The sequence below is a fragment of the Grampus griseus genome, assembly GCF_964374135.1.
Source record: "Grampus griseus genome assembly, chromosome: 15".
Taxonomy (NCBI): Eukaryota; Metazoa; Chordata; class Mammalia; order Artiodactyla; family Delphinidae; genus Grampus; species Grampus griseus.
The window spans coordinates 50,949,523-50,976,592 of NC_139009.1; the positions used below are offsets into that span (position 1 = coordinate 50,949,523).

Below are 27,070 nucleotides of genomic sequence, written 5' to 3' on the forward strand. Positions count from 1 at the left end.
TAAGAGGAAAGAGCTACATGATGTAGTAAAGATCTGCTTTTTGATTCAGTAACTGGGTGTGTGTGTATGTCTGTGTGTGTAAGTAAAATATTATGTATCTTTCATATAAGAAATTATTCTTTGATAAATAACCAATATAACGTCTATACAATATAACGTCTATACAATATAACGTCTATATAACCAATATAACGTCTATACAATAAAGTAACAGCAAACAACTAATTTTCAAGAATTTTTTTTAAAGATTCTTATAAAAATCTATATACATATCTTTGTATTCCATTAACCATTTAATCCCAGGCACTGCGATGTCCTAACACAGTATTCCAATGAAGGAGAAAAAATAATAAGTGCTAAAATAGGAGCACCAAAGCATTAAATAATCTCAGTTTATTTATTACTGTGATTAGAGTAATACATAATTTTTAAACTATGCTTTATTTAAATGGTAAGTTAGTTTAAAACAATAATTATGGTAACTTCTGGAAAATTAGAGATGAATTATTTTTACCAATACACTGCAAAACATATATGATCAAACCTTGCAACTCCAGGAATTTTTACTATTTTCCACTTGATCCTCACTTGAATCATCTGAATCTGGATAAAGATCACTATAACTTCCCTGTGGGAATGGCAGAAATAAATAAATAAATAAGGAAGGGTGGCAGGAGAATTAAAAGATAACGTACTCTGGAATTTTGCTCCAAAGAGAAAACAAACGTTTAATGATAATAATGGAAAAGCAATTACCGTTGACTCTCTTCTTATTCTTCTGTTAGGTTTTCCCAGTGCTTCAATAATTTCCAGGGCATATAATAGCTTGTGAGCACTCTTAATTTTGAGCAGTTCTTTCCAATTAAGTCCATCATTACACTTAAATTAAAAAAAGAAACACAGGTTTCTCCAACCAACTTACCAAGAGACCCCCCCCCCAAAAAAAACTAAAGAAAATGACACTATATAAAAACTCAAATATTACATATATATTGAAATATGTTCAAACAAGTGAAGACCAATTATATAATTGGTACTAATCATATGCTTAAAACACCAACTATTCATTAAATTTTGTTAAAATTAATACACAACAGCAGCATAGGAAAAAACTGTATGTTAACCTCCACAACAGTTGAGGTAATTTGCCATCTTCCCAATGAAAAACACATTGCAGCATAATTGAATGTGTGAACTTTTAAGGATACAGAAGTAGTACAGTGTGTATTTAATATTTATGTGACACCTACTCATTTAAAAAGTCATATACAAATACATAAACTTTAAAATATTGTTCTTTTCTACTCGCAATTTATAAAGTGTTATTCACACTTAATGTGCATCCTTTGACAACGATATTATTAGAGCTACAATGAGTCATCAACCACCATTTTCTAAGCCCATCTTCTTCGCTTCCAAGTCATTTGAAATACAAGACCCTGAGAAATCACATAACAACGTCCCAAATCATAGATAACATTAGCATAACATTAGGACATTATTTTTCCATTAGTCCTGTAGGTGTTCTGTTGGTATCCCCACTAAGTAACTCCTTAATATATAGCTTTTAAAAATAATCTTTAATTTTAACAGACATCTTTACAAAGATATATAACACTTAATACATGTGAGGTCATGCCTCTGGGAATATTAATATATATTAAATTTCTTTGACTCCTTTTTTCTCTATTTCTACCAGTTGACTTGTATAAGCAGCCAAAACAAGCCCTGAAGCAATGTCATTAAATCACAGGGTATTTTCTCTAAACGTTACTTTTTGTTGTCAAAAACAAAGCAATATTCAGAACATTAAGCAATATGAAAAAACACTAATATAAAGGCAAATTCACTGTTTTCTAAAGATAATTTTAGAGAAAATCCTTGCCTTGTATTTAGCCCATATTATTCAATCTCACTAATAATTAAATATATGAACATTAAAATGAACTGGCACTTTTTACCTATTAAATGGGCAAAATTTTACTGAGGTTACCAGTCAACAAGCACTCTCATACACTACCAGTAGGAATGTAAACTGGTACCATCCTCCAGGGAAGTAAAAATATTTTGTGGACTTACCTGTTCATCTGAGATATTCTGGAATGCCATCAACATGTTAGGACATGTAGGAAGAAGCATCAGTAGCTCCCATACACGCCTAGAGAGGTTTTCTGCATGAAGATGAAGTTCTTCACATCTTAAGCTCTATACAAATAAGAGGAACTGCTTATCAAGACAGATCAGTTTTTTGAAACATCTAAACTTAAGTTTGATCTGCATAAAATCACTAATTATCATATTTGATATTTTTAAATCTTACTTTAAAAGTGAGAATAAAGCATTTGTTACACAGTAAATAAATTTATTCAATAAATTAAGTTATGTCAAAGTAGTGGTTTTTCAACTTGTTACTGAACACTTTTCTGAGAAAAAGTGATCTCCAAGTCTGGCCACTTTCCTCAGAAAAACTTTTCAAACAAAAGTGAAAATGTCTGTTTTATAAAGCCAACAAGTAAATTTCAATAAGACTATCATCTATTTCTTCCCTGCAGGTCACTATTCTAAGAATGACAAAGACCTGGAAAATTAAATCCCTGACCTTACATTTGGGAAAAGAGTACACCTGTTTCTCTTATTTCGCTAATCCATGCCTTCCTTATATTCCAGTCTCAGACAAGCAGAGATTAAGAGAAAAGCAAACAATTTTAAAGAACCTACTTTTTTCCATTATCGTTTGTTAAATTTGAACTCTCTAAGGTACTGAGATAACAGTAAGCTAAAGAATATTACAGAAGGTATGTAAGAAATAGGCAAGTTTCTTTCTTTTTTTTTTTTTTAATTAAAGCACAACCCCAAGAGGTAAACAAGCAGCAAAAGCTAAAGCAGCAAAAGTTTTGGAATGTTCCAAAGTATGAATTTGTATAGTATTATTCTACTACTAGCTGTTGTCATAATGATTCTGAGGTATTATACAGTATAAGGGATGCCAAAGGAATCTTCTTACACATCTACAAAAAGTAATTTCGTTCTTTTTGTACAATGGTATAAAGCTAATATACTTTGAAGGCAAGAGAATTTTAGAGACAGGAGTTTCAAAGTAAACTTTGCTTTTCACAGCCCTGATGAAGAAAGAGAAGCAACCCAAGTAACACTTCTAGTTTATTTGGGGACAAGGCACTGAGAGTTCTTCAGTGAAATAAAATTCATTCCTTTGTAAACATCCAGTTTAAAAAAGAGAAGGTGGGGAGAGAGGGAGGAAAGGAGGAAGGGACTGAACTCTGTGCAAAAAATTATTTGAAGAAAAAAAAATCTCCCAGGTGTATAAGACTATGTTCTACATTATGACTGAAAGGCCCTACAATATGGGTCATACACAGTGGAGATCCTTTATTCTTCTGGTAATCCTCTTCAAGACTGAACCGGTCTTGTTCAACAAAGAAACCCCACGCCACCAATGGCATACTTGTCACCAAGTTCAATAATATAACTGCCCCAAAATGAATGCTTTCTCTCTGGTTTAGGCCTCAAATGGACAATTACAATGACCTACTAACTGGCTCTTGTACCTCTGGTCTTTGTTTTCTCTAATATAATCCTCCACACTAACACCAAAACTTTGTTTCTGAAAGTCCAAAAAAGATCTCATTTTGTTGTTTTAAAAATCTTCCATGATAACAGCCATCTATTTTACTAAGAATAAAAACCTCTTAAGGTCCTTTGTGGTATAGCTTACAATCTCCCTTTCTGTCCTTATATTTGAATTACATCATACTCACACTCCCAATTTTTCAATCATGCCATTCACTTTTCTGTGACTCTGTAATGCTTCTCTTCCTTCTTTTATCAGCAGTTGGACCCAATTTAAATAACTCCTCTTTTACAGAAATCTTCCCCAAATTTTTGTTTACTGCTTATGTTCCCATAACACACTGTGTAGAACACTAGCACCCTCCTGGAAAACTGGGAAATTCTTATAATTATCTTTCTTTTAAACTGGCAATACACTGCTGACATGAAGTAAAAGGTTATTAAGTATTTATGGCATAAAATTTAACAGGTGAGGAAATGAAGGTTTATGGACATCTATTATTGATTATTCTGCTTGAACAAAAAGGGGATTTCTTAGGAATTTAAGAATATGCCACCACAAAAGAAACCAGGTTATGGGGAACAGATGACTCAATTTGGTCATTCATGACCAAACACATTCTGGAAACATAGAAAGAAGCCACTTAACATTGTTGGGAAAGAAAGAACAGTTAGCCTAACATAAGGAAAGTCATAAAAGCACCACTATTTTATTTGCCACTCAGTCTCAAAATAATGATTCTTCCAAGAAAGATGGTGCCCTGAAACAGAATGGCGGCAGTGGAAATAAATTAAGTGGACAACAGGTCAAAACAACATTACTTGTGGTAGATTGGATTAGAAGTAGGGATAGACTCGGGTTCAGGAAGAAGAAAAACAGATGGCATCCAGGTTTCTGGCATGAGCAACTGGGTGGATTCCAGTTGAATGAAGAAGAATGGATGCCTATGGGACATCAAGTGGAAGCATCAAGTAAACAACTGGATATATGAGTTTGGAACTCAGAGAAGAGGTTTGGTCTGCAGAACTAAGTTTGTGAGTCATCACTAAAAAGATGTTATTTAAAGTCAATTCTTCCTTGGACTACTACATTAGGTTCCTTACTGTTTTTTCTATTCTTGCCAAACAAACCTATTACCTTTAAGTCAAAAATCAAAACATATGTCTCTCTCTCTGCTTAAAATACTTCAATGCTGTCCACTTTACTTTGAGTGAACTGGAAATAGCCTGCCATGGCCAGTTTGACTCTGTTTATCTTTTCATTTCATTCCCCTCATTTTACTCTCCCACTACCTTCCACACTCTACTTACCAGCTCCCAAACAATTCCCAGACCTGCCTAACTCCTTCTTATATCAAGGGCTTCAGGAATCAGTTTACTTTATCTAGATCATTCCTCATCCACTTCATTTAGTAGGCTCCTTTTCACCCTGCAAGCTCAGATTTATATGGTCTCCCTCAGAGAAACCTTCCTTGACCAAATAAAATATAAACAGTCTGTCTATCACCAGTCCTTAATAATGGCAAGTCGTAGCAACTATCTCTACCGGAAACTATTTATCTGTTAGTTTACTTGAAACTATCTGTTAGGCATGTCAATTACCTGTCTTCCCCACTGGATTCAATGAAGGCTGAAACTGTGTCTATTTTGATCCTTGTGAACAGCACGCCTGGGATATATTAGGTACTTAAATAGTTAATGAATTAATAAACTGATTCCTTGGTTTTATTGCTTTTAAGAGACTACTGAGAAAATTATTTTCTACTCAACAGAAAGACAAAACAAGATTTTGTGAAAATGAAATGATATAGTCACCTCACTATCTTCAACTGCCATTTTTCCTGAGGGTGGTTTAAATGATGCAAGCATCTCTAATAAATCAAAAAGAGTAGTTAAATGAGGTTCTTGTAAAAGCAAAAGCATCGGAATGTTGTCCTTCTGAGGGGGTGGTAGGCAAGATGCTGGCAGCTGAACACCTTCCCCTTTCCGTTCTCTCCTTGGTGCACCCAAAGATACAAATACCATCTATAAAAACAGGAGCAACAGGGGGGAAAAAATCAACACATAATTAGACATATCAAGTTTTTGGTTTAATAAATCTGTGAGGTAGGAAATAACTTCCCTTACAATTTTAACAAAAGCAGTAAGAACTGTTTTTGAACTGTATCTTCAACTAAATAACTACTGACTATAAGTCAACAAATGATTAAAACTCAAACCACATTTACGCGTACCTGCATGTCCTTAAAACCAAGCTCATGAAGTGCTTTCTCATCATAATCTGTTGTTAATTCATGTCCAGATGAAATCATCCTGACTGGTCCCATAAGGCCTCCTTAAAAACAGAAAACATAAGTGAACTTTTTTATAAGCGTTAACTTACTTGCCAACATGAATACACAGTTATAGTAATAAATTCCACTGGACATTAAGCTTAAATAGAATTCTTGAGTGCAGAAGAAACAGAGCCAAGCATACTTCTTATATTATTTTCTGTTGTCTGATGTTAGCCTTAGGCAGTAAAAATTATAAGAAAATCCTCCTTTAGCACCACTCTAATAAGATCAATTCCTGCTTGCTTAATAATATGAAAATTTTTACAAGTAAAAAACACTACAGAGCTTTCTGGGAACCTACAGCTTTTCCCCTTAGCAATACATGCAGGAGAAACAGATTCATTAATGCCTTAGTTCACAAGTAACCAGCATGTATTTATAATGATCGAGTTTTCTCTTCCCTGTTACTACCTATCAACACAAAATAGATTATATGGCAGAAAAAAAGTTCTGACAAGAAAAGAAAAAAGATGAGCTACAACATTCCAGATTACAGTAAGCTCAACGAACTCAATAGACTGAGGCAATTCATTTCTAGAATTCATAAGTCCTCTTTGCTTCAACTTCATTTCCCACCATCGTCCCTACCAAAATATGCTTTAGCCACACAAGCATGTTCTTTCTTGAAAGCATCAAGCATGTTCCCATCTCAAGGTCTAAGATGCTCCTCCCCAGGAATGCATATGGATCATTCCCACAGTTCAAGTCTTTCATCAAATGTGAGCTCTAAAAGGCCTTCCTCCTAACTACTCAATCTAAAAAGCCTCATCTCACTATTAATCCCTTACTCTGCTTTATCTTTCTGTAAAGCACTTATTAGCATCTGATATTATATTTAAGTATCTGTCTCCCCCACTAAAAAAAACCCAACCCAGTTCCACAAAGGCACACATGTATTCCCAGCATTAGAACAGCAGGCATTCAAATTAATTATTGTTTAATCCATGAAAAAAAATTTTTTTTAAAGAAAATGCTGGACAGAGGAAGAAAGTTAAGCAAAATGATGAAATATCTGATGAATAATTAAACTCAAATATTGTTAAATTTTATTAACTTAATGTAGGAAAATTCCATTGGATAGGCACTAACCAACTATTTTCAGGAATGAGTGAAGCACGATTACTGCTTTCCACAACAACACATAACGTTTTAAAATTACCTTTTCCCTCCACTCAAGTAAGAAAATTCTACCTGAAAATATTTCAAACACAGGAAAGGAAAATGAGTTCCTCCAGTAAGATTCATTTCAGTATTTTTCCTTAAATATAACTGTTGTGTATGGGACTTCCCTGGTGGTCCAGTGGGCAAGACTCCATGCTCCCAATGCAGGGGGCCCGGTTTGATCCCTGGCTGGGGAACTACAACCCGCATGCATGCCGCAACTAAGAGTCTGCATGCCACAACTAAGAGTCTGCATGCCGCAACTAAGACCCGCGGCAGCATGCATAAATAAATAAAATTATATATTAAAAAAATATATAATTGTTGTGTAGCAAAATTGCTAATTGTTGTGTAGCTAAACCTATGTTTTTTTCCCTTCTTGTTATTTCTAAGCCTAGAAACCTTGGCCCTCCCAAAAGTTTGATAAATTTTCAATCCTATATCTTCTGAATTGTCCTAGAGTTTATTGTGTGTATGCACGCGCATGTGTGTATAAAGAATACTTTAAGTTCATCCTGAACATTAGAGAAGCAGGGTTTTTCTTTCTGCCCCTAAACCGAACATCTCATAAGACTATTTCTTTGCTATCTATTGTGATTTAATTAACACTCTTTATGAGATAATATTGTAGTTTTTAAATGTATAATAGCTAGTATTGAAATTCATCTATTATCCTTTCAGGTTTTCCTCTCAGAACTTCTGATACTGTTTAGTTTATTCACACAGTTTATTATTCAGAGTAGTTTCATCCAATTTAAAGTAAAAATTCATTCAGATTTAGGTAAAATATATTAAGAAATTAACATGGCATCTCTACAATATTTTATATAGAGATGCTAGGTATAATCACTTATTCAAGTGTTCATTTACATATCTCAAAAATGTTTTATTCTCATATATTCCACAAACACATCACACTAAGAGTACCCTAACTAGGGACTTCCCTGGTGGTCCAGTGGTTAGGTTCCACCACTTTCACTGCCACTGCCCTGGGTTCAATCCCTGGTCAGGAACTAAGATCCCACAAGCCACGTGCAGCAAAACAAACAAACAAGTATCTTATGTTTTTTAAATTGCTACAAAACACTTGATTTCTTTAGTTTCCTATTCATCATTATATTACCCTCAAATTATCACTGAGTTCCCTCTTCTGATAGTAACGTTTTATCCAAATCATTTAAAATTAGTGCTTAAGAAAAACATGGGCTACTAGATGAACAGAAACTCTATATTAAACTTTTAATATTTCGGTAGATTTTTATTAATAAAATTTCTTTTCTATGTTACTGAGATAATCTAATAAATCTATGACTGTTCATCTTTTTACAATAGTGAGATAAAACATCCTTAGTAGTGATGTATTGCTAAGATAATATGGAGTTGATTTGCTTCCCAGTTTGTTAGAGACCCTAAGCATGCACGACTTTGTTACAAAATAGAACTAAGATGGCTAGCAGTTTATCTAGGATTTTGGACTCTATTTGATATGTGAATTAGGCCTACATGTTGTGTACATAACGTATCAACTTTCAATTATAACGGCTGAATTGGTTTTTACAGTTAACTGAGCAGCTTTCTATGTTCTACTACTTTTGAGGATCTTTTTTAACTTAAGAATTGCTTATTCCTTAACGGTTCTCGAAAAAGTTGCTATCTTTAAAAAATTTAGTATCTTTTTTTTAAAAATTAATTTATTTTTTGGCTGCATTGGATCTTCGCTGCTGTGTGCAGGCTTTCTCTAATTGTGGTGGGAAGGGGCTATTCTTCGTTGCGGTGCATGGGCTTCTCACTGCAGTGGCTTCTCTTGCTGCGGAGCACGGGCTCTAGGGTGCACGGCCTTCAGTAGCTGTGGCACGTGAGCTCAGTAGTTGTGGCTCCTGGGTTCAACAGAGCAGGCTCAGTAGTTGTGGCACACAGGCTTAGCATCCGCGGCATGTGGGATCTCCCCAGACCAGGGCTCGAACCTGTGTCCCCTGCACTGGCAGGCAGATTCTTAACCACTGTGCCACCAAGGAAGTCCCCCAAAATTTAATATATTAATGCAATGAATGTTTCAAAACAAGAAAAGGAAAAAGAAATCTTAGAAATTCTTAGGTTATGATGATATATTAAACAACACATATCTAATTTTTATCCTCTGAAGCTGCAATAAAGTAAATTTTAAAAATTTTACAAACATCTGACAGGGAAAAAAAGAGAACAGATAATAGCAAACAAGTTTGCAAGCTGGAAATCAAATGCACTTACAGTTACTATCAAGACCTCAAAAAGATAAATCCTAAGCCAGACACAAATTTATAATCCATAATCTGACTTATACTGATTTGGCACAGGAACAAGATCAACACCTGACAAAGGAGGGAAAGAGAAGAGGGATCGAAGCAGTAGAAAGAGAAGGAAAAGAAAAAGAGAGAAGAAGAAAAAAAGAAAAGGAATAAAGGAAAAGAACAGAACCTCAGTGATCTATGAGGCACTAACAAACAGACTAAGATACATTTAATTAGAAGCCCAGAAATTATGGTGAAGGGTAAGGAAAAAGAAAAAAATATTTGAAAAAATATATAATTGCTAACCTTTTTCGAATTTGATAAATGTTATAAATACACAACAGACCCAGAAGCTGAACTAAACCCAAGCTGCATAACACAAAAACACAACAAGGCACATTAATAATCAAACTGCTGAAAATCAATGTTAAAGAAAAATCTTTAAAACGAAGCACAGTTAAAAAGACACATTGTATACAAAGGATGAAAGATAAGAAAAACCACAGACTTTTGGTCAGAAACTTTGCAAGCCAAATGATAATGGGAAATTTTTTTATAAAGTCCTGAAAGAAAAAAAATTTCTTTACCTAGAATTCTATATCCAGTGAAAATTTCTTTCAAAATTGAAGGCAAAACAAACTTTTTATTCAAACAAAAAAAGCTTGAGAAAATTCATCACCAGATCTGCAACATAAACATTTTTAAGGGAAATTCATTAGAAAGAGGAAGAAAAAAGAAAGCAAATGGAAAATTTTCAATCTATACGTAGGAATAAAGAATGCCAGAGTGGTAAATATAAGGTTAAAGACGAGATGAGATTAACAGAAAATAATGAGGTAATTAGCTAAACATTCTAATTGAAATGCAGGCACCATCAGTCTGGATTTTTAAAGATTCAACAATTAAGGAAAGAAAAAACCCCAATATTCTCAAAAAGATATCTCAACTAAGATAATAGGAGTACTCTGAGGACACAAAACAGATGTCTGATATTAAAAGCATGACAGCAAAAATGAAAAACTCAAAAGAATTGTAAAATAAAGTTGAGAACATCTCTCAGGAAGTTAACACTCAAAGAAATGAACCATAGGAAAGAAAAGATAAGTAAATTAGGAATAGTCCAAGAGATGAAACACGTAGATAAAGAATTTAGAGATAAATGATAAAACAGAACACAGGAAGACTAATTCAAGAAAATTTCCCCGAACTTAAAGATACAACTTGCCAAACTGAAATGGACCTCTAAATATTAAAGTACCCATTACAATTGTTGAAAACAGATCCATACTCAGGCCTAGTATTGTAAAATTTCAGAATATTAGGAACAAGAAGATTCATTAAGCTCTAGAAGAGGAAAAAAAAATTGGATGTGTAAAAAAGTATCAGAATGGCTTCATAATTCTAAACAGCAATAACAGAACCACAAAACACAATGTAGTAATATCTCTAAAATTCTGAAACAAAATTGTTTCCAATCTAGAATTCTATACCCAGCCAAATCACCACTTAAAGTATGGGAAATGTATTTTTGATCATTCAAAGAATCACAGACTTTACCCCATATCATCATTCTCTCAAGAAGCTACTGGACAATTGCATTGTATTCCAGCCAAATAAAAAAGTGAACCAATAAAGAAGGTATGGAATACTGGAAAGAGAACAGTCAACATAGGAGAGAGACAAAAAGAATTATGAGGATGATAAAGGAGATCCAACTGCTATGCATCAGATGTGAAGGATAGAGAACAGGATCAGTGTGACTAGAAAAATGTATTACTGAGGGCCACATGACCAAAATCTCTGCTGCCTTCATAATATCTTCTCTATCTAAGGAAAGAATGGCAAGTGAACCTGGTCCAGATTCTTATCTGAACCCAGACTGTCTTTACCAGTCATGTTCACTACCAGAATATGACAGTGAAATTTTTACTCTCACTTTCATGTCCTACTGCTTAAATCAGCAGAAGACATTCATATTACCTCACAGAAGAAATTCTATTTTGATCTATTCCTAAGAGCTAAAGTAAGTCATGAAGAGATTAGAAAAAGAAGAGACTCTGTGACTGTATTTCTGTTGGTATTTCAGCATCTTGTCAACATTACAGCACTAAAATATGTCTTCACTGTGCCAAGACCTAAACTTGAGAATTTTCTCACTGATAACCTCAGATGAGGCTTTACACAAATCTTTAGAGAGGGTGAAAGTACATCCTCTTTAGCTTGTGTTCTTCTGCGACCTAACAAGGCCATACTCTCTTTTCCTTAATCCATCAAGTTTGTGCACACTTATCTGTTTCACAGAACTAAATACATTGTTTAGGAATATATACACTGGAGGTAAAACTATAAAGAACACCAAAAAAAGAGTAACAAATCAAGATAGTGTTAAGGGGAAGTGGAAAGGATGATATCAGGGAGGGACACACAACTAGCTTCTAATAATGTTCTACTCCTTAATCTGGGTGGTAGGTACATTGGTGGTCTTCATTTTATTATTACTCATTTCATATTCTCTTTATGTATAATATATTTCAATGTTAACAAAAACATACTTTTTGATCTCAAAATTCCATACCTAGGTATTTAGCCAACATGCATTAGATAATGTATGTATTAAGGATACTATCTATAATACTATAATATCAAAAGAAAGGAAACAAATGTCCATTAATAGAGAACAGGTAAAATAAATCATGGTACCCACCATATTACAGACAATGCAGATCTTAAAAAGAATGTGGTAACTTTCTATATGTACTAATATGGAATGTTCTCTAAGATATTAAGCACAACAAACAAGGGGTCAAGAGTATAAATGGAATGCTACCATTTGTGTTTTAAGTATATAGCTGACCCCTGAACAACAACAGTCTGAACTGCGCAGACCCATTTATAAGCAGATTTTTTCAGTAGTAAATACTACAGTACTACATGATTCTCAGTTGGCTGAGTCTAAAGATGCACAACTATAGATATGAAAGAACTATGGGTATGAAGGGCCAACTACAAGTTATACATGAACTTCTGACTGTGTGGAGGGTTGGTGTCCCTAACCCCCACATTATTCAAGAGTCAACTGTATATATACAAATATTCTTACATTATAATCTTATTATCTCTTGAAAAATACCTAAGAACATTTGCCTCAGGAAAGGGAAATGGGAGAGTCAGAGATAGGGGTAGGAAGGAGACTTCTCAACCTCTATTCCTCTAACCAAGAATACTTATTAGGGCTTCCCTGGTGGCGCAGTGCTTGAGAGTCCGCCTGCTAATGCAGGGGACACGGGTTCGTGCCCTGGTCTGGGAAGATCCCACATGTCGTGGAGCAACTAAGCCTGTGCGCCACAACTACTGAGCCTGCGCTCTAGAGCCCGCGAGCCACAACTACTGAAGCCTGCACACCTAGAGCCCGTGCTCTGCAACAAGAGAAGCCACTGCAATGAGAAGCCCGCGCCCCACAACGACGAGAAGCTCCCGCTTGCCACAACTAGAGAAAAGCCCGAGCACAGCAGTGAAAACCCAACATAACCAAAAATAAATAAATAAATTAATTAATTAATTAAAAGGACCTGATATACTTTAGAAGACACATACATATACTTTCATCTTAAGCATGGTGTAGCAATATTGTTGCCTCCTTACTAAAAGATGTCAAAGAATTATCACTCTGCACACAAGCAGGTTAAAAGTCCTAAAAAGAAGCTTTTAAAACTTTAAGACTTTTTTCTCTATATATATAGTTAGCCTGTTACAATGTCAGACCTTTAAACTGTAATCAACAGCTTTCTTGGTTGTTCCTCTGTTTAGCTCCTATTTTATGTGCTATGGAAAGACACTAAAGATGCACCAGTGGTTTAACAGTAAGGGAAGAATCAAATATACCTATCAGGCCCATATGAAAAATTTCTTAATATGATACTTTTTTGGAGGTAAGGGGAGATGCATAGATGGAACTTAATGATGTATTGTTTTCATATGCTTCAAAACAACAACAAAATATATCAAAATAGAAAAAAAAATTTATTGGGTAAAATTGGGTACTAGGTAGTGTATGGACACTTAAAACTTATTAGTTCTCAAACTGCTTATCAAATAACCTCCAAAAGTAGAATTTTTTTGAGAAAAATGAGGACAAGTGTTTGCAAATAACATCTTAAAAAAAAAAAAACTTAACTCCTGTCTAAGAATCAATGGCACCATACCAAGGGTAGGGGAGGGCATGGCGGGGGTGGGGGGAAGGGTTGCGGGGAGAGTCATGAACATGCTCGGTAGTCTTCAAAGAAGTAAAGGTGTGAAGTCGATATATAATAGAACCTAGAAAATATGAACTGATGGACTTACCAGGAAATTCTCCCTTTCGGCTGCTTTGACCAAACTCCTGAAGCTGAGCTTGTTGATTTATTTGTTCTTTCTGTAAATTTTCATACCAATGAGTTACTTCAGCCCTAAGATCTGCTACCTGGTCACTAGGATACATTTCAATAGTCATCTGAAATATGAGATGCAACCAATTTAAAAATACAAAAAGAACATATATTTGAACTGGGAAATGTTATCAATTTCGAAACTAAAACTATGTAACTACCTTGTCAGGGAGTCCAGCTGGCTGGCATACAACCCTTAGCGGCAGGGACTGTTTGTCACTCAGTGCTTTCAAATGACTACTAATACCCGTGCCTTCAATTTGCCACTGTCTGAGATGATATGCAAACCTAAAACACACAAAAACCACACATAGGAAGGATATCATTATAAACCATTTTAATGTTACAGAAGTTTTTACTATTTTACAAAATGAAAGCACCCACAAAAGGGTCCAGTACGTCCCAATTTACTCTACAACATTAAGTTTAAGTTTGGATTCATCATATTGAATCAAAGTTAAATGTGTAAATATAGCTAAGAGCTCCTTAAAAATTAGTTTCTAAGAAAAATTACTGGGAAAAAAAAAAAGACCCATTAGGAACACTTTTTTTTTAAAGGAGGGTGGGGGGACGCAGGGGAGTAGCAGAGGCAGGAGGAATTTAAAGAAACAAACTAATCCGGTAAGTAAATGGCAAGCTGTCGTTCCTATTTTCAAAAGAGGAAAAAAGGTATTAAGAAATATTTTTCAAAGACAGAACTGTATTGTAGTAAATATATGTTAACCAGCCTAAAAACTGAGAGCCGATTCCATGACTGCTAAAACCATAAAATGAGTTATAAAGATTAATATTTCAAAGGAAACAGGCATCTAGCATGACACTCACTAAATATTAATTTTCTAACTTATTTTCAGTTGTTGAAGACAGGATCCAGGGTACCTGAATTTAGTTAAGAAAAAATTATCAATGTCTAAAACTAATCAGCAATTCTAGAATAGAAGGAAGGCAAGTAAGGGAATAAATGTACTTGATTTCCTAGAAGTGATCCAATGTCCAGCTTCTATGAGCAAAACAGTAATCTTTTTGGGCCTGATAACTTCTTGTTATGAGGGGTCTATCTGGTGCAATGCAGGATGTTTGGCAGTGTCCTCTACCTACTATATGCCAACAGCACCGCCTTCTCCCTTAAGCTGTGATAATCAAAAATGTCTTTAGGCATTATCTAATGCACCCTGGGAAACAAAATCGCTTCTGGTTGAGACCACTGTTTAAGACTATAACCTTAACTCTTTTTAAAAAGAATACCCCTTTTTTTTTCTTTTAAAGAATACTCTTTTAAAAAGACATTTTTATTTACTCTTTTAATATAAGGAATACATAAACACAACAATTACTTTATATTTTCATTTTATAAATGTTAGGCAATTTCAAATTAGGAGTAGCAACCCCTTTAAAAAGACATTTTTTATTTACTTTTTTAATATAAGGAATACATAAACACAATAATTACTTTATATTTTCATTTTATAAATGTTAAGGCAATTTTAAATTAGGAGTAGCACTAAGCACATTAAGCACCTGAACTGTACAATGATACTACACAAGGATTTGCATGAAAATTCCTAGATAATTTTTAAAACTAGCTCTTAGCTTTTGAATATTCAATTCTGTTTCCTAGTTTCTTTACTTGCCATCCACAAAATAGTATTTATATAAATTATTTAACACCAACATTAACTTTTAGAGTAAAACATAAACAAATACAAAGACTTCTATCAAGGATACTATAATCAATTTTTTTGAGTTAGAAAAAAGTTTGTACATCTGAGAAGGACTTTTTGAACTGAAATTCATTAAACTTATAAAACGCACCATTGAATCTTAGGAAACAATTTGTTTTTAAAGACTTTTAAAATAAGCGCTTATTTTAAAACCATTGGTAACACTGTATGAGGACTAGGGGCTTGAATCAAAAGGACCTTTTTCGTTTGTTTGTAGGCCCTGCAGCACAGAGAAAATTTTAGAAGAATACCTATCGTATCATTACGAGTAAATATCTCTGATAGGAAAAGATAGAGACTTTGATTTTCTTTAGTATTATCTTAGTGTAATATCTGAATTTTATGAGTATGTATTAATTTTTTATTAATTTGAATAAAACATCACATTTGCTTTTTTATTTTTAGTTTTTAAAGTGGTCAAAATTATGAGGCAGTGTGAAGTTTCTGTGCAAAAAACTCTAGCGTTCCCTTACACATTCTTTAAAAACACAAGGAATTAAGTAGAATTTCCACAAATTATAATCATAATCAAAATAAAGAATTTTGCGATACCTAAATGTTTTAAAGCATGGAGCCATGTTATTTATAAGGAATGTGTAGAAAATCTTTATTCAGTATTCCCTGATATTTTAAACAAAAGGTCAATATTTACAAATTGTATAAGTTTTTCATTATCAAACTGAGCTCTGAAGTTGAAAGAAGTTATTAATCTTAACAATTTTTTTCAACCGTTCTTTGTACTTTTACATTTACTCATGATTTTTAACAAACAGAATTTCTTAATTAAAACTATCTACTCACCTTTCAATTCAGTCGATATATTCATAAATGTTAATTTGCTTTATTTCTGTATTACACAGGGTATGTCTAAATTAATTATACAGATATTCATTAACACAGAATTTTTTGATCATGTTTCCATGGTAAATGGAAATTCAAAATTAAAATACTGTCTCCTAGTCCAGGAAGAAAAAAAAACAGCAAATGAAACAAATGACTCAACTTGATTCAACTATGAGAGATTATTTGATGTTCTTGGTGAGGGTTTTAGTGAAACTTTTTTTGGTAGTGGTGTTCTGCCATTTCAATCATAGTAATACTTTCTCAGAGATGGAATTCTGTCTAGAGATTCTTATTCATGCATATCTTCTCAGTCTTATGATTTTTAAAGCTCTGCAGTATTTACCAGGAACCTATATTGCCTATTCCACAGCAAAATGGTACATATCATGAATAAAAATTACTTCCATTACTAACCCTTCACTTCTGGTAAGTTATGCTTTCTACCTGCCCCCAAGAAAACCTTTAGTTTAATTTTAAGAATATTTTGGACATATCAGCATAAAAAAAAAAGTCTAAAATTCATTCTAATAATGTGGTATTAAAAAATTACCTTCTCCTAAATGCTTCCAGATGTGTCTTCAGCATAAGGAGTCCTCTTTCTATAATAGTGAGACTTGAGTGTGATTCCTGTTCAAGACTGCTAGAAGCTATCATAAGACTCTCCATACACTTACTAATAAATTCTTGCTCCTTCTCCAAACCCGTTTTACCTGAAAATCAGATGTTTAGATATGTATATCAATCCTATATTCTTGTTTAGCTATATTAAAGAAAACAAGTTATAGCTAAACAAAAAATACTTGCATAAAAAATTATCAGACAATATTTCAAATCACTCACCATTAATATAATAGGAGTTAATATACTGGATAGCTGCTCGACTGACATCCCCAGACTGTGCTCTTAAAGCAATGCCCCAAAATTGGTCCATACCACAAAGCTAAGAAAGAAAAATATGACATCTATAAATGTTATTATTTGTCAAACAATGTAAATTATTAGAAGAGCAGTTACAAACTTAAAAGGCATTCAATATCAAAGTTTTAATATCCTATAAAATATTTAAAAATAACTTAGTGTTATTAACTAATATTTAATAATAATGATAAAAGTCTTGGAAATCTCTTCAGTCACTGAAACATACCTGTACTTGTAAAAATACTTAGTTATAAATCATCTAACTATGTATGTGTATAATGTTTAACTCAAAAGTTGTGACTACATAGTGGGAAAAACTCAAGTCCTCAAAACATGCTACAAAGTAAAAACAACACATAATTATTAGCATCACATGTTAACGCTTTCATCCAACTTATTCTGAAAAAGTCATTGCTTTCAGGTGTTCACAGAAAATTAAAAAGATTTGCTAACCGAAGGTGACATTTAAATTTATGACATTAACCATGAGATGAAAAAAAGTTTTCACTGAAAATTACAGAAAAAGTGGAGAGTGAAAGTTCTCAAAAGTTGAACAGGGTGAAGAAAGATAACCTGATAGGGGACAGAACACCTTTAGTGTTCATATCATCTACTTAAAAAGCAGTATTATCTCAAAATTAGAGTATGACTAATTAGGTAAATCAGATCTGTCTGGTTATCTGAAATAACCAAATTGAAACTTATCATAGTGCTATCAAAGTAAGAGTTAGGACCAAAAAATTAAAAACAAAAACAAACAGAACACTATTCAAACCAGGAAAGAAGGTAGGAAGATACTATGAAAGCATTCTAAATACAATTAAAATTATTTTTTACCACATAGATTAACATCAGTTTTCTATTATAAACAACTCAACCTCTAAAGAAAATTAATGAAAAATGTTAGCGTATACTGCATAAATCAAAGCTATCATTAATAAACAAATGTCCAATAAGGAAGACTTTCAAATAACAATCTGTGTTAGGTGAGTTTAGGAATAATGCATTCAACAAAATCTTGCAGCCACCCAACTAGGCAAATGGAACTCAGAAACAGAGATAAGACTAGCAATTTGTCCCCAATAAAGATGTTAAAAAAAAAAAAAAAAAAAGACTAGCAATTTGTGACAGTCTTCAGTTAATGAATTGATCATCATGCCTCATGGTCAGAAATGATTTAGGTGGACTCCATTCCAGAACAGAAGTTACCAATAGGAACTCTGGAGTTGCCCAAGAGCAACGAAAAGCCTGGCCACAACAAATGGCATGAAAAACAGATTTTAGACAAATCAACCTTTCTTCTTTACTAATCAAGGAATGTATAATAAGTCATGTTAATTGAGTTATAGTTAACATATAATATTACATTAGTTTCAGGTGTACAGCACAGTGATTCAATATTTTTATACATTATTAAATGATCACTGCAATAAGATCAATTACCATCCAGCACCATACAAAGTTGTTATAGTATTATTGATTATATTCCCTGTGTGTACATTACATCTTCGTGACTTACTTATTTCATAGCTTGAAGTCTGTATCCCAAGTTTTCATTATGTACAACCGAGGTTATCTTTAGTAATGCAAAATTATCAACTTTGCTTTATAAAACTTTTTAAAACCAAAAGATAAAACTTTTTAAAACCTTAGAATAAAAGTCTGCATAGTTAGTAAATTCAGTGCTTGGTAGACTATATAATTCAATAAGCTAATTTGAGGAACAACAACAACAAAAATTCTACAAGCTGACCTAATAAAATGACAAACCTAAATCCATACCTCAGAGTTTGAACCACCATCATAGGCACTGGTAGCCAATCGAGCCAAGTTACAGAGATGCTGAAACAGGTTTAAGCCAGTCATGCTAATTGTTTCAGGTTTTAGCTGGGGCATCTTAAAAAAAAAAATTTTTAAGGGTTTAGTATGATAATTAAGTTAGCAGATTTCATTTTACTGGATTTAACATAACAGATTTAAATTAATAAACCTAGTTTTACTAAAAAATATTGCAGAAAAAAATGTATCAACTGAGATTTTTAGTGACAATTTAGAAATAGATAATAATTTAATGAAAATTTTATTCATGACATAAGTGAAACCTGATACGTGTTTCAATTTTTGAGATGTACATCGACCCAAACCAAAGGAAATTTTTAAATTTTATTATTTATTGTATACCTACACTACACACATTTATAATATGTATAGCCACATGTACAGTTTGTATATAAGTTAGAGCTTGAAATTAAGATAACTGAAGGTCTATTTGTAGCTTTGTCTTGGATCTATTAAGTGATTTAGTTTACATTACCAAAACTCATTCATATGTACTCAATTCTGTCACAGAGACTTCCCAGAGAGCCTTTATAATCTCAAATATTAGCATAGGAATAATAAAGTCTATTGCTTTATCATAAATGTTTTAAAATTCAAATGGAAAATTATCACCTGAACCAACTGTGGCACCTGATAAATAAAAACAAAAATTGGATAGAGGAGTATCTTTAGTACCATGACAGCACTTCCTAAAAACGCCTTCCCAGAAATCTACAAATCTGAACACTGGCTTATATCTGTGGGAAGACTGGCTAAAACCATACCATTTAGGGAAAGACTTGCAGAATACGGCTCTCACACTAGTGGGGTGGGCACCACCCCTGAAAAATTGAACTACAATGTTACTCATGATTTTTTAAAATACACACCAAAAGCCCCCACATTTCTTATTAGTGTTTACCAAGAGTTACTCTAATTACTGTCAGTTTAAGTACTTTAGCTAAGGAACATAACATTTTTGTAAACATAAACTAAGTATTCATTTAGATATAAACACTGTAGAGGACAAAATTAAAGCAAAATCTAAGTGGCAAAAATTATATAAGGACTGCTGAAAAGCAGTATATTTGACTAGTTTTTTTAAAAGTATTTCAAACAGGAAAAAATGAACATTACAGTTTACATTTCAAGAAAGAAAAAGGAAATATAGAAAAACAATACAAACAGTCAAGAAATAAAATTACCTTCTCCAGGAAAAGATGTTTGTAGGTTTCCATTCCCATAGCATGTTGATCTTTACTTCGAACTTGATTTAAAAACCAATGGAGTGCGTCATCATAACACTCAGAATCTTCTACTAAACAATGCCATAAAATATCAACTTGCTCCAAACTTAACCCTAGATAAAAATTACAAATTTTAAATCCTGGTACATACAACATTTTCATCCTAATTAAATATACTAGAAGCACCAATATATATAGAAATATAAAGGAGATATTTCATATCATTCTATAAAATTTCATAAGAGATTTCATATAATTTATGCTTTCAAATGTAGTTAAATATACTCCATATATAAATCATCTAAAAAAACATGACTTATGTAAGTATCCTAGAAGAGTCATTTGTTCTGGAAATCATTTTCCCTAAAATATGAACATATCATTGTATTACAGCAAACATGATTAAAGGGAATTCCCAAAGTCCAGTTAGTTCTAAGGTTTAAGGGTTAAGAATAGAGTGGATACCATGTCATGTTCAAAGCTCATTCTATGCACATAGGAGATAAACAATAAATGCCAATAAGCATTATTTTTGAAAACTATGAAAAAAGGGATCCTTATAATTAATAAAACAAAAGGGAACTGACGGCCTAAAACAGAACAGCAACACATCAGGGGATACAATTGGCTGAGAAGCCAATGTAATGAGACAAAATCTGTATACTACTTTGACCCAAGTATTAGATAATTCCAGAGTGTGGCAGAAGGAATCAGAAGAACTATTAAGAATCAAAGAGAAGGCATTAGGGCAATCACAAGTCTGAATATGGATAAGTGAGACAATCCAAAAGGGTAGAATAAAAGTGTAATGGGATTTCTAAAGTATATCATAAGGGATTCTAGAGCCTAGGCTTATTCCCCAGAATCAGAAGGCATCTGAAAAGATGACAGAATCGTAAGAACCACCATCCCCTAAAAAAAGTAGATGAGATTCAGAATATGAAAAGCACCTCAGAAAGTATTCCATAAGATGTTATGGAAAAACCTGAACAGAACGTTTGGGCCAACCCAATATTTACCTAGTAGCAATATCAGTCTAAAGAGTTTAATCAGAAAAATGTATCCAATCAGTTTCTCACAAAAACAGTTAATGTATGGAATACTTGTTCTAAGAATTTGTGCCCCTGGGAGCCAACATAAAAAAACCAGAAATAACCTTTAGTGTATATTATAACTTAAACACATTAAGTAATTAAGAAGAGAGATAAGTGAAGATAGGTAAAAACAGGTAAGAATCTTAAAAAAAAGCATCCAGGTTAATTATAGTAAACAAAACCAAAGTGTATTCATAAATGGCTAAACCACCAATTCACAATCTTAATAGGCAATGTATAAGCTGCCGTTACTGTTTTAAGTTTTTAAAGGAATACAGTTATTGGTATATTAAAAACCTGTATTAACTTATCAAATATAACTTTGGAGTAACCATATTATACCTGAAAGGAACTGTGCCAGTTAGATAAGTACAATTATGATGCGGGATAAGTGAAGTTTTCAGTATGATTCTATATGTACAGTAGCTATTGAAAGCCCATACATACTGTGTATGAATACATACTGTGTTCACTGGAATGGGAGCAGCAAAATAAATAATTCATTACTCAAATACTGAAAAGAGTGATTAACATTTTCCAATAAAAATCTATACTCAACAAACATGAAACTTAATGGTCATGTGAAATTATTTATGCTGACAATATTTGTTTTGGCTTGACTTCTCATGTATAAGATTTTAAAAAATATTTTATATTATTTGTTTCTTATATATTATGAGTCATAATGGGTGTAATAAATGACCTAGTAATATGAAACAGAAGTTTCCTATCAAAAACAGGTGTCTTCATTTTGATATCTATTGGTATCACAATGTTAGTGACATTACAAACAGCTTGACTTAAAGAAGAAATTATAGACTTAAACAATAAAATAAATGCATGGCATATCTCAAGCATATATGGACTTAAGAGTCATGAAGACATCTCTCAGGCTAGCAAAACGCTCATCAGTTTGATTATATTAACCACAGCTAAAGAAAGAATGCCCTTCTAACAAATGAGGTTTGTTGACAGGGACACACAGTAAAAGAAGTGTGTGGAGTGTGAAAGAAAACACAGTCTAGCAAGAAGAAAGGAGCTCTGGCCAAAAGAAATCAAGCTTCCTCCTTTCTTGTGAGAATATCTAGCATGTGGATTTGGAAATGGTCCACACTCTGAATATACCAGACCAATGTCCCTGTTTTTTTTTTTTTTTAAATAAGATTAACTGTTAATGAAATTGAGTTTGAGATTCATCTAAATAAAACTAGGGTGTCTAAGTCTCTATCACCTATGAAGCCAACCAATTTTGGATAAGATCAGCCCTGATAATAATATGCAGACAGTGGCTGTTTCCAACCGGAGTAAAAGGAATACTCTATAACCAAAGGTAATAAAAAATACAGTCACTCTAACATGATGCGTTCTCCTATCCCAAATATTTTGTTCCTGAAATGAGTCATTTATTCATTAAGAAACTGGCACTTTCAGAGACTGAAACAAGAATGTGTCAGTGGCGAGTTCTCATTGCCATACATACTGAGAGGACATTCAGTACTGAGAATAATGTGATCACCACAGAAATCTAAAGGCATGAGTACATTTAACTGGACTATTTCAAGAGCCAAGGAAGATCTAAAAACTGACTAAAATACTGATTTAAAAACTTACTGAAATGATCAGGTGATCCCAGAGTTGAAAACACGCAAGTTAAGAACTGAAGCCGCACCTGAACTTCGGCACTATGGCTGTACCTGTATTTAAAAAGTCATTAAAATAATTAACTGAGAGATCCTATTTCTTAATTATTTTTAAAGATTTAATGGTCCTAATCTTAAATTATACAAAATAAGTAAAATTCCATTTAATAACATTCATAATTATTAAATATTTTAATTATATCTTTGGTTATACACACAAAAAATGGCCACAAAGCCAAATGTTACATGTGAGATTTATGTTATTTAATATTATAAAAATCTGCAAATTATTAGAACACATACTTTCAAATTAGATAAGTAGATAAGAACTCAACAGTGGAACAAAAGAAATGTCATTTTAAAATTATGCAATATGGGGCTTCCCTGGTGGCACAGTGGTTAAGAATCCGCCTGCCAACGCAGAGGACACAGGTTCAATCCCTGGTCCGGGAAGATCCCACATGCCGTGGGGCAACTAAGCCCATGCACCACAACTACTGAGCCTGCGCTTTAGAGCCCGCAAGCCACAACTACTGAAGCCCTTGGGCTTAGAGCCTGGGCTCTGCAACAAGAGAAGCCACCGCAATTAGAAGCCTGCGCACTGCAACTAGAAGCCTGCGCACTGCAACGAAGACCCAACACAGCCAAAAAGAAATAAAATAAATAAACAAATTTAAAATTATGCAATATGTACATAAATTAGAATAGCTAATAAAAAACATTTCCATCTAGAAATTGCATGTTTCATTATCATTGTCCCTCCAGGGATAATACTATATTCCTTTAACAAGAAATGTTAATAAAACATCATTTCCATAAGTCTAATTCATAAAACAGTGGATACAAAATGAGCATTTCTGAATGTTATTTCAAATCTAAGTAATTGTAATTCATGTGTACAAAATTCAATGGATAATTTAAGAGTTGCTCTGAAAGCTTGTTAAGTAGGTGATTTCACATGGTTCTCTGGGAATTCAGTTTATAGGAACAGCATTTTAAGAAGCAAGTGTTGGTCTGTGGTGGAAGAAGGGTAGGAGATGGGTCTAAAGAGGTAAGCAGGGGCCAAATCACGGCCAGCATGAATGTCAGAGGAGTTTGATACTGTTCTGGGAACATAAGGAAGTCACTGAAGGGTGCTGGGGAAAAAAAGGTAGTAATGATCAGGTTTGCATTTTAGGATTCCTTTAGCAACTCCATGAACTGCATATTGAACTGTGACTGTGGTATCACAATATTCTAGTTCCCACAAGCACCTGAGTACCCAATCAATGAGACTAAATCAATCATGAGTTCTTATCTCTATGTTACAAATCAAAAGGCTGGCTGTGGAGGAACTGCCCAAATTACCTTGCCAACAAAAGGCAGCAGCCAGTCTGGGCCATGATCTATATCTCAACTTGCAGAGAGTCATAGAGCCTCTTAAATCAATTTCTTAACATCTTTAAGTTAAGTGCAAAATTCTAAAAGCTTCCTAAAGTTAGCTGGTTTCAAAAACTACACTAGATTCGTCATTGAAGTTTTAAGTTAAGGCTTCCTAAAGGTTGAATTTGCTGGATATATCTTTGCTTCTCTTTACTGTCTCATGTTAACGTTGGAAAAGATGAACTTTTGCTTCGTCACTGTTGCAGTGCCCTTCATGAAGATGAAAGTACTTACGGCAAGGTGGCTGGGAACTGGGGGTGGGGGGTGGGAGGTGGAACTCACAAACTAGAACACTATTCAGATAAAATTCAAGGCCTGCTCTTAATAGTTTTCATCCTTTTACTAAAAGGACAGAGATTTTTGTAGCAGAGACCTTGGAGTACAGGTTCAAACATGAGATCTATCATATATCATATGCCCTGAGTATCAGGAACGTTGGTCACAGACATAAAAGGGGAATGATGTCTTCTTGTCCTTTACAAAGTGCCTTTATTTCCTGAATACTTCCTTCCCCTATACTTGCATCTCAGAGTAAGGGACCTATAACCCTAGAAGGCATGGATCCAGTCCCTTTGTCCTCCCTTCTTCGGCTTCCACAGTAGTACCATTGGCTGCACACTTCAAAGGACTCCGCCTGCTCTGTCAGGATCCCATTGGTTGCTGAAATCACCAACCAGGAAATTTCTTGGGATGCAAATCAAAAGTGTTATCAATACTAATAAACTCTCATGGGCTTGTCCATGGCTCCTGACATTACAGAAAATATAGGACAAAAATAATCTCCCCACAGGCATGAAACTTTAGTGACAAACTGACACCTTAAAAAAAATCTTTCACTTGATAGTCTCAATGTTAACACAGAATTTTCTCTAGTGGCAACTGGATTCAAGAAATATGTAACACGTCCATTTATGAAATGAAATGTTATCTTTAATGCCACAAGAATCTTTTTGTCCTACGTGAAAATCTTAGAACTTGCCTACTATTATAATCGCCACAGAACGAATGCAAAGTAATGTGCCACAAACTCATGAAATCAGTATGCTTTAACAAAGAGTAGCAAATGTACAACTCTGTTTTTAGCCTGAAGAATCAAGGGAATTATAACAAAATAGTCTGGACAGCTCTCTGTTCTAAGATTTTATTCTCCTAAAATATCAGGAAACAAGGCAGACTGGAGGACTGGAAGGATACTCTGGTGTACCCTAGAAAAGTATAAAACTCATCTCCAAAGAGCACCACATTTTTTCCACCACAGAAACAATGCTTCTTTAAATTAAAAAAAAAGAAGGAATGCTTCTGTGAGGCTCTGCCTGTCTGCCTTCACTAGCAAAGTGAGCAACTTCCCTGTTGTCGATGCTGTCAACAACCAAGTCTCAGATCTGTGTACATTTTTTGGCACTGAATGTTGGACTTTCTCTTTTTGAGCATGACTCATCTATGTCTTCCATGCTCCTCTCTTAAGTTCCCATCCCTGCTCTTCAAGCCCACAGGCTGTGACTCTGGTGGGAGCTTTTTTGCAACTTAAGTGTTTATTTCTCTGTTGACATGTAATTTGAATTCTGCCTCCTAATAATGCTGGTCAGTGTGGTTTTATTCCTGTTCCTTGTTGATCTTAAGGTTTTTATAAAGAATGTATGGACATACAGAATCAGAAGGCTTTAATCCTCATCACTGCTTGAAGAAGAATAATTAAAGAAGAGACTCTGAAGAACACTTAGAATTTTAAAAGGATTTAAAAAGAATGCATCTTGTATAGAGGTAACTTTGTAAGCCAAGCTGTGGAACAGAGTAAATTTAAGGAAACATATCAGAAATAATTTGACAGGCATGAAGAATAGAATGTCTAAAACAATCACTGAACAATAAAACAGGAAAAGTTGTTGAGTTTAGATTTTTGAGAGCCCAGAATACTAGACTGAATAAAGTAGAATTTATTTTTTATGCAGTAGACAATCTAAATGGGGGTAGGAGGCAAGTTTCTTGTTTATTTTATACCATAGTTTGTTTTAGCCAAGTAACTACAATTTATACATAACCTACTATGTGCCAGATACAGCTTACTAAATTATTGCATTTAATTCTTTAAAAAAACTCATGAGGGGGGCTTCCCTGGTGGCTCAGTGGTTAAGAATCCACCTGCCAATGCAGGGGACACGGGTTCGAGCCCTGGTCTGGGAAGATCCCACATGCCCCGGAGCAACTAAGCCCGTGCGCCACAACTACTGAGCCTGCACTCTGGAGCCCATGAGCCACAACTACTGAGCCCACGTGCCAAAACTAATGAAGCCCATGCACCTAGAGCCCGTCCTCCGCAACAAGAGAAGCCACCGCAATGAGAAGCCTGCACACCGCAAGGAAGAGTAGCCCCCATTCACTGCAACTAGAGAAAGCCTGCGCACAACAACGAAGACCCAACGCAGCCAAAAATAAATAAATTAATTAATTAAAAAAAATAAAAACAGGAAAAAACTCATGAGGTAAATAATGGGGATTTATTAGAGTGGTAAGTAACTGAAATAAGATCAAAACAATAGATTCATAACCTAAATGCAGGTCTGTATGATTCTCAAGCCCATGTGCTTTCTACC

At 34.0% G+C, this 27,070-nt stretch overlaps 1 protein-coding gene across 3 annotated transcripts in view; it reads right to left on the bottom strand.

The window, feature by feature from the left end:
* Positions 1-27,070, bottom strand: part of USP34 (ubiquitin specific peptidase 34) — a 231,836-nt gene that overhangs the window by 82,841 nt on the left and 121,925 nt on the right. For all 3 annotated transcript variants that reach the window (XM_082672022.1, XM_082672023.1, XM_082672021.1), the window contains exons 21-32: positions 23,029-23,111; positions 20,282-20,436; positions 19,041-19,154; positions 17,181-17,280; positions 16,891-17,050; positions 13,938-14,064; positions 13,694-13,841; positions 5,823-5,923; positions 5,404-5,613; positions 2,080-2,205; positions 757-879; positions 545-628 (exon numbers count right to left, since the gene is read on the bottom strand). In XM_082672022.1, coding sequence (XP_082528148.1) covers positions 545-628; positions 757-879; positions 2,080-2,205; positions 5,404-5,613; positions 5,823-5,923; positions 13,694-13,841; positions 13,938-14,064; positions 16,891-17,050; positions 17,181-17,280; positions 19,041-19,154; positions 20,282-20,436; positions 23,029-23,111 — 1,531 coding nt within the window. The remainder of the gene's footprint in view (positions 1-544; positions 629-756; positions 880-2,079; positions 2,206-5,403; positions 5,614-5,822; positions 5,924-13,693; positions 13,842-13,937; positions 14,065-16,890; positions 17,051-17,180; positions 17,281-19,040; positions 19,155-20,281; positions 20,437-23,028; positions 23,112-27,070) is intronic.